At 33.4% G+C, this 8,826-nt stretch overlaps 1 protein-coding gene across 1 annotated transcript; it reads right to left on the bottom strand.

The window, feature by feature from the left end:
* Positions 1-4,434: 4,434 nt before the first annotated feature.
* On the bottom strand, positions 4,435-8,429 carry LOC111908350 (G-patch and R3H domain-containing protein C30B4.02c). The gene is made up of 8 exons (XM_023904173.3): positions 8,132-8,429; positions 7,872-8,050; positions 6,449-7,409; positions 6,138-6,229; positions 5,969-6,043; positions 5,766-5,827; positions 5,434-5,503; positions 4,435-5,352 (listed from the first exon to the last, which is right to left on the bottom strand). Exons 1-8 carry the CDS (start codon positions 8,259-8,261, stop codon positions 4,636-4,638), a joined length of 2,286 nt encoding a protein of 761 aa, XP_023759941.1. The 5' UTR covers positions 8,262-8,429; the 3' UTR covers positions 4,435-4,635.
* Between the last annotated feature and the right edge of the window lie 397 nt (positions 8,430-8,826).

Here is an 8,826-nt window from a genome sequence, read left to right as displayed (position 1 = left end):
ATTCTTAGAAAAATAATAACTTCCTCATACAAAGTCAAATTTGAACGTTCTTTTTATGCACACTCTCGGTTTACCGTATACTACAACTTTTATTTAGGTACCTAAGTCTAAAAAGCATTTTATCGTAAATTCACGTTTTACGTCACACAGCGTCGTGACGGTTCCGTCACGAAACTTCGATAGGTTATAACTTCTTCGTTATAACTAGGTTTTTAGCGTTCTTTATATCTCCGGAATCCTTGTCACGACCACTAGAAGTTTCTTCATAGATAGCGAGTTTATCTGATATTTTATTTTTGATGATCATTTTTATCTTAATTTATACATCTTTATAAATAAATAAATGTACATAATATTCAAATAATTTCTCTTTATTACTTTAAAACTAGTTACAATAGTTGACCTAGACTATTACATTGACTTGAAATATCGGGTTGTTATACAATCGTCGCCTTGTCACTTGAGTCTCATCAAATCGCAGGAACAAGGTATACTCAACTCTATTTTTTCTCAATTAAATTCATCCCATTTTATTTCTCTGGTCTTAAAGGACATGATGGAGATATTTGTTGCCATATCAATCTAGTTATCTTATTGCACTATGAATCAATTTTTGTTTATTTTGTTGCCTTTGTGGTTGAATTTATTGATATTGTTTGTTGAAAGCTACATTTTTATATGTTTGGTGTTAGTAGCTATCTTGAAGCAACACAAGTCCTTGGTGTTTATTTATTTTAGTGTGAGATTTATGTTATAGATTTTCAGTTTTCTCTTTGTGAGTTGCAGGTAATATTGAAATGGATACGTGTAAGTCATGAAATCTTCATGTTTTGAAATTTTATTTAAATCATTATAATTGGAATATGCTCATAAATTAAAAACATTTTAGGTTATATAACGCTTTCACTTTGTGAATTACATAATTATAAATGGATTTGGATTTTAATGAACACTCGTGGGATTCCGAACTCAAACTAAGTTATAACTCCTTAAGATCCTAGATCTAAACATAAAACATGAAAAAGGTTGAAACTTTAATAATTACAGAGGTCCATAAATAATGTGAATGATGAACTCTTCTAGATCTTTGCTTCCTTGCACAACACCACCTTGCTTTAACTCCAAAATCACACCAAATTAAACTCTCAAGAACATACAAAAAGGGGGATAGGTTTGCTTTCTGGAGATGGATGCGGAAGATAAGAGAAACCCTAGCTAGTTAGAGTCATTATATAAGGTCCAATGTCCAAGACCTAAAGTTTTGAGCTTTGTGGTGGCTCGTCACACATATCACCTCAGGAGCGGCGCACCCTACATGACATATTTGTGCCGCGACCAATAAAGGCTGCATCACGCCCCAAAGCAAAACCCTAAATTTCTAATTTCATTCAAATAATCAACTTAGCAAGTGCACAACAGAACTGGATGTTACATATGCACTATTAAAAGCATCTATAATAGGAAAACTTTTTTGTTAAGTTTTTTGCATGTCACCCCCAACAAAATATCATGTCACATCAATATAATAAGGGTCCTGATTTTTCCACTGAAAATTTTGATCATTCCACTGAAAAATTAAGATTTTGACATTTATACCCTTCGTCTTTAATATGTAAATATGTACGAAAAAGAAAGACGGGTCCTTATGGCTATAGTTTCGATTACTCGAGAATCACGCGACTTCCATATAAACCAAATTACTACATAACACAAAGAACCCACTAATTCAACTTTTCTCCATTACGGAACGTGAACAACAAAACCAACAAATCAGCCATTGATGGAGGAGACTTCAACACTAGCTTGCACCGGATACAAAACCAATACCACAATTATGAAGAGAAATAACAGCCGAAGAACAACTGATCAATAATGTTTGTCACTTGATTACACAAAACATACAAATCCCAGTGAAAAACTATCCCTATTTTTACTAATAACTTCAAGCAGCTCAGTATAAGGAACCCATTTGAACTACCAAAGCTCCATTTGATCATCAATAAATACTCTCCAAATTGACTATAATGCTTCTCAAGGATCCTAGCGATTCATCTAAACCGAACATGAAAAACCATTTGTTTCCCTGTATCCACTTTTAAAATTCAATAGAACAAAAGGCATGAGAAGAACATAAGTCATATAGGACCAAAAAATACATGAACATACACGAATACATGGTGAAAAAAATCGCACAAGGAGGAAAAAACACGAAGAAATCTCATACCCATAAAACATATTGTATAATCACACAGAGAAAAAAATAAAGGATGAAATCAGACACTATAAAAAACTAATCTTACAGTTGATTGAGCTCTGATTCAAATAGACTTGATTTCACACCTTCGATGCAAATTTGTCGATTCAAGCCCTAGTTTAATCGATTGAAAGCAGATGGGGTATATATAATCGAGTGCATCCATGGTTTGTAGAAATCGAATTTGAGATCATTGCGTTTTCCCATTTGAAAGGAAGTCGCACCTGATTAAAAATCTGAAGAAGCAAAAGAAGTGAAGAAGGAAGAAGGAAGGAGGAAGGAAAAAGAAATAAGGAAGGGGTCTTGTGTGATTTGGAAACAAATTCAACCGATTTTTCCTTCTCTCTTTAAATTAAAATAAGGGTATTATTATCAATATCTTATTTATTTCGTGGATGGATAAAAAGGCTAAGTGGCAAAATCAGCACCGATATAATAAAAAGTCTCATTTACCTCCACGATAGGATAACTTTTTGATTAAGTTTTTTGGTAAATTAAAAATAATAAATACTACATATGTCCCAACAAAATGGTTAAATAAGCTTTTGGTATTTGTTGAAAGCTATGACCCCACTAAAAATATGAAAAGGCTCTTCCAAAAGCTTGTTAACTAAGAGTATTCACAACAGGTGTTTTCACAAGAGTTTTATCAAACAACAAACTCGTGAAAAAAAAAAAGAAAAAAAAAACATATAGAGAGATTTTTTAATTCAAAGGTTTTTGACTAAGCTTGTTAATTAACAAAGCTCTAGCTAAAAGCTTTTTCTTTTCTTTTGAAAGATCCATAAATCTTTGACTAATTAAAAAGTAAATAACATTTAAAAATTATTAATAAAAAAATGAAAGTTTTCCTATTGCGAGAGATACAATCATATAATTAGCTTTAGTATTATGAGATTTTTAATGGAAAAGTTCAAATAAATGGTGAAAAAACTCTATTTGAAAAAGCTATTTACACTTCTTTCAAAACTTTTTCATTTTGAAAAAATTCAAAAAAACTCATATTATGGATGTTCTAAGTCAAAATTCAAATATAGAGAATTTGCCATATAATCTTTCACCGCAAATTGCTTCAAATGTCGATATAAATGTATGTTTATAAATAACAAAAAGATTATAAAATTTGAAACATAGTTAATTTTTTTGATAACAAATAGTAGCCGCGATGAAATTTTTATATATATAAATGTTTTTTTCTTAACAAAAAAAAACTTACAGAACCGACAAACAGAGGTTATGATTAAATTTTTCAAAAGCACTAGACATTGATATGATTAGACATTATAAAAACATAAAAATATCATAGTTTAAATGTTAATTTAGTATCATTATTCATGGGACACCGTAAGTAAAAGCCGCCATAAATTATTGTACTATGTATCATTGTCTCTATCAACTGATATAACAAAAGACATGGTGGGTCAATCTCTATACTAATAAAAGAGTAGCTCTTTTGGCACGTGTCATCATATTAGACATTTTAATTAATGTGTTGTCACTTGTCAATCTATTAGTTTTCATTTTAAATTTATTACACCTCCTCATTAATGTGATTCTATTTTAAATTTTAAATTATTGTTTTCATTAATTCACAAATAAAAAATATCTAATATATATTAAAAATTAATTTTATATATTTATTTGAATCAATGATTATAATTTCACATAACTAATAAAAATATCTCTTAAATTAATAATTTATTTAAAATAACTTATTAATAATTTTGAGTTTTTACAATAAAAGTTTGATTAATTTTATAACCGTGGTTTCCACGGGTTATAAACCAGTATCATTAATGTTGTAGAGGACCAAAACTGATTTCTCTTTGTCTAGTTTATAAAGAACTATAAAAACGTGAGCTTGTGCCTTGTGGTTACTCTGTTTATGCTATCATTATCCATTACTATCCTTAAGGAAAAGTATAATCGCAATTCTAATGTTGAATAGGTGACTAAATGGGTAAAACATATGATCCAAAATCCAAATAATGCCCATTCTATATATGTGATGCTCACCTTGGACATGATTTACTACCTCAAGCTATATTTGAGGGGTTCAAATTTCAAATAAGAACATAAAATCTTGATTCATTCAAGCTCATTTATTTGAATCTTTTATAAGTTAAATTTACACTTGTCAAGTGTTTTCCAACGTTTCATGTTTTGAACAACACAACCAATTCCAAAATAAAGCATCAATGTCAACATAATAAGTTTAAAAAAAAAGTTTAACAAAGTTACAAAGTTATAAACTAAACGATTTACATAACATAATCATCAAGCCTAAGAATTACAAGGACGCTCGAACCATATTTATATGCAAGAGCCCATTTCCAAATCACATCATTTATTCGACACAAATAAACCATCAAATGACGAAACTACCCTTTGGCTCCTAAACCTCTCGATTTAGGCAACCTACTTGCAACCAAAGGCTGCACTATACCCTGCGAGTCTCTCCCAAGCCCCATCCCTTCCACAAACCCCATTTTCGCCATCATCTTCGACCCAAACCCTTTCGTATGCTTCTCAAAAGACCCAATCTCCGAATTTCCCGATTTACCCTTCGAACCCGAGCCCTGACCCACAACCCTGTTTGGTCTGTGTGGTGGGGTAGGGGTAGTATATATAGGCTTAGCCTCTGACATATTGTTGGTAGGGGTATTTTCGGGAATCTTTGCTCCTAATCCAAGCGATTTGGGCCTTTGGATTGCTTCAATGGGCTCAGATATTCCTCTACCATCTTTCCCTAATCCACCTCCATCTACATACCCCATCTTTGCCATCATCCTTGAACCAAAACCCGTTGTGTGCATCTCAAATGCACCGTAATTCGGGGCCCGCTCAGTTGACTTTGGTCCATGGTCAATGTCAAGGTCAAGGTCAACCGTAGTGGGCTCAGTTACCATGTTCCCACTTGAAATAAATGACACAGGCTGGGCTGCGTATGAGCCTGTTTTGTCTTTTTCTCGTCTTTTTTTCTTGCTTGATTCACCGGGGGTTTTGGGTTTGGTGGGTCCCGTTGATGGGGTTTTGGTTCTGTTTGAAGGTGTCTTGCCAGCTGGCGTGTTTTTCTCCTCGTTGTTGATTCCCAACATCTGAAGGATGAAAGTTTAGGGGCTAAAATGGAAATTTTGATTGGGATGAAACTAAAGGGAAAAAAGATGTATTTTTTGTACCTTTTCTAGACGAAGTTTGTCGGCTGATGAAGGCATGCATGTGTGTTGTGTTCGTGTCACTGTTACAAACCTGATGAACAGAATAAATAGCAATGTACTTTTATTTATTTGTTTATTTAATTTAAGGTATTCTACTTTGAAATATCTACCAATTATATCATTATACGCTCAACTATTTCCTTATTATGACTTTGTAGTTTATTAAATCTACCAATTATAGCAATGAGTAGATTTTTAAAACCACAATGATGTAAAATAAAGATATGAAAGTAGGATTTTATAACTTATAATAAAAAAAATAAATGAAAGTGTGTTGCTATTTCTTGCATTACCTTCTTTTTCCTGAACCTTGACTGTTACTTTGTAGACGATAAATTGCAGCTAGCCTTTGAACCTAAGGAATGTAGCTCATTTGAATATATTAATGTTAATATAAATTAATATTTAATATAGTAATATACATCTCCAAAGTATAAGAAATGAGTATATGGTGATTGAATCTTTTGAAGGATGAATAAAAGTGTATTTTTGAAACCTGGGAACAATCACGTGAGTGCATAAGTTGAAGGGATATAATATCACCCTTATTCTGAACCATCTGCACTAGTTTCTGCATTAAAATACCAAACAGATGTTGATAATCCTTGAGTATTTTTTATGAATACACTGAATGATTTAAACTGATAGATTTATTTTGTGCTTACAGAATTTATTTTTTCAAGATCAACACCACGATTTATCATTCGATCCCTACGCTTTGAGGCAATCTTATCTTGGCGTATTTTCTTCTTCTCACCTGGAATGACACAGTATTTGTCATTTTTTATTATGTAAAAGTGGGAAATTTTCATATTTTATCACATAAATGTGGAATAAACTCGTCTTTTATCACATAAAGATAAAAAAAAAATGATCTTTTATGGAAAAATTTCATCTTTATCACATAAAGATCGAAAATTTTCATCTTTCATCAAATGCAAAGATGACTCGATGGAATGAATAATAGATAATTTACCTGAAAATCTGCGGAAATTTTTACTCTTTTCAGCTTTCGATGGCCAGGACTGTGGAATCTTCGCTGCATGCTTCTTTTTTCCATATAAAGATCTGGAATTCTTTACAAGCATAAGGTCATCTATAGCAGACCAATCATCTTTCGCCTTTGATTGACTTTTCTTCTTTGACCTAGATTTCTTCATGCCATATTCCCTTGATGCTTCCTGAAGTGCAATCCCACTTACCCCCTTTACCATTTTATGAAACCTCCCACCACCAACACCATCATCATCATCATCATCATCATCATCCGAGCTATCAAGAACATTGCCCAGCAATTGATCAACATTTGCAACTTTATAACTCCCACCAATCCCTTCAAAGTAATCTTTAGCAATCTCATCATTAATATCAGAATCACTGTTATACGCGCCCTCACTATCAGATGAGTTAGAAGAGTCTTCAGACTCTGAAGACTCTAAGCTTTCATCATCATCATCATCACCATCATCATCTTCATCATCATCATCATCATCATCATCATCATCCGCTTCCTCATCAGATATATCATGGGTGTACAATTTCATGCCACCGATTGACAGAAATCCTGAATTTTTCACTGGAGATGATGACAAATCATCCCCATCATCATCCATCATATCGGTTTCCATTTCATGTGATGATGATGATGAATTGAAACGTGAACATTCTTGTTTTTCAGTAACTGGAGATGATTCAATGATACTAGGGTTTTCTTCTGGTTCATCTTGAAACCCTAATCCTGTATGACTATGAGAACTATCGTCCACCTCAAAACTTGCACCATAATCATAAGTGTATTTGACAGTTTGAGAATTGGTAACAGGGGTATTGTCCATGTAAGCAATAATCTTTGATTCCTTGGAATCAAGCAAAACAATAGGGGTTGATTCATCAAACTTGTTATGTCCATCACCACCTTCATCTACAAATGGACTCGCCTGCAAAACCTCAATTTTGTCAAATTGGTAAACAGGAAGATGTTCTTTCAAGCTAAGGTCAAGCACAAGGATTACAATGTTCAAGTTTTCAAGCAGAGGGCAGATACAAACAATAAGCTCAAAGAAGATACAGGTGTAGTAGATATAGCTATTGCCCTTACATCTACTTGGTTGCATAAATTGGTAAAAAGTTGGAACTTCATTGCAGAAATAAGTGTTTTACCCAAATCAATCTCTAAATTCAAGGATCAGATCATCTGTACAGTTTTTGATCGAAACCTATCTCATATTCCAATACTCATTTGGGGTTCTTATGTTAACCCATTGTTACAATTAATCAAGCATCCATATCATTTCCGGAATCAAGATGAGTCCATATGACCTAAAATCCCAGAGTACGAAGTTGCACAAAAGGAAGTGAAATCACATAAAACAACCTAATGTTCAAAAGATAATCATCACCTCAGGATATTTGTAAGCAAAGGCATTCGCTTTTGGCTTACGAGAATCGAGTATCCTCGAAGTGGAATTAGTAGGTTTCGATTTACCGCCAGACGTACTACCAATCTCATATCTCACTGCAGATTTGTTCTTAGATGCATTCAATTTATTCCCAGAACCGCTCGGATGGGTACTTTTTCCTACAAAAAACAAACAAAACAAGCATTAAATTCAAGTATCATCCCAATAAAGCCCTATGGATGTATCAAATGATGATATGCCTCTGGAAGGGGGCGAAGTGATGAGAGGAGACCAATCGGATAATAAGCCACCCTCCACGAACAACGATTGTTTGGTGGGTTTTCGAGTTTTCGATTTATTGAATTTTTTCTTAGTACTCCCTCCGGCCATCGTTAATCGATCAAAGGACGCAAGAATCCAATGGATTATTAGGTCCCCTCTGTTTTTCGTCGGACCAAAATAGAGACGATGGGTCGGGCACTTGGGTTGGTCAAGGTTGTAATTCTGTGTGACGTGGTGCGGGTGCAATTGTGTGCGCTTTTTTCTACAGAATTATTATACGTGGTTTGAGAAATAACATGGTGAGAATAACTTGGGAAACTTATACACGATTGGTCTCGTAGTTTCAATTCCTTCATTATCTTTGGTTCTTTACGTGTAAAAGCGTAAAAAAGAAATTAAGGTTGCGTTTAGTTACGAAAAAATAATTTTCATTTTTCGTTTTTAGTTTTTCCTTTTCGATCTTTGTTTTCCGTTTTCATTTTTTATTGAAAAATTTAGAAAAGACGTTTAGTTAAAATTATTCATTTTTCATTTTCAGTTTTAGAAAATTAGAAAACGTGTTTAGATGTGTATTTTTCTATCGGTTTTCACTTTTAGAAAACGGTAGCGGTGGTAGGGTGGGGGTGGAGGTGGTGACAGTAGCGGGTCGGCGGTAACGATGGTGATGACAGAC

Source organism: Lactuca sativa, chromosome 8 (genome assembly GCF_002870075.4).
Source record: "Lactuca sativa cultivar Salinas chromosome 8, Lsat_Salinas_v11, whole genome shotgun sequence".
Classification (NCBI taxonomy): Eukaryota; Viridiplantae; Streptophyta; class Magnoliopsida; order Asterales; family Asteraceae; genus Lactuca; species Lactuca sativa.
Note: the sequence above shows the minus strand (reverse complement) of the source record. Positions and strands in the feature narration are given on the sequence as shown.

Excerpts from the sequence above, each read along its gene's own strand:
- LOC111908350 (XM_023904173.3), bottom strand. The coding sequence starts at position 8,261 with ATGGCCGGAGGGAGTACTAAGAAAAAATTCAATAAATCGAAAACTCGA. Across the intron at positions 6,230-6,448 it reads AAATTTCCGCAGATTTTCAG|GTGAGAAGAAGAAAATACGC; the intron begins GTAAATTATCTA and ends GTGTCATTCCAG. Across the intron at positions 5,504-5,765 it reads CAAGGTTCAGGAAAAAGAAG|GTTTGTAACAGTGACACGAA; the intron begins GTAATGCAAGAA and ends TCTGTTCATCAG.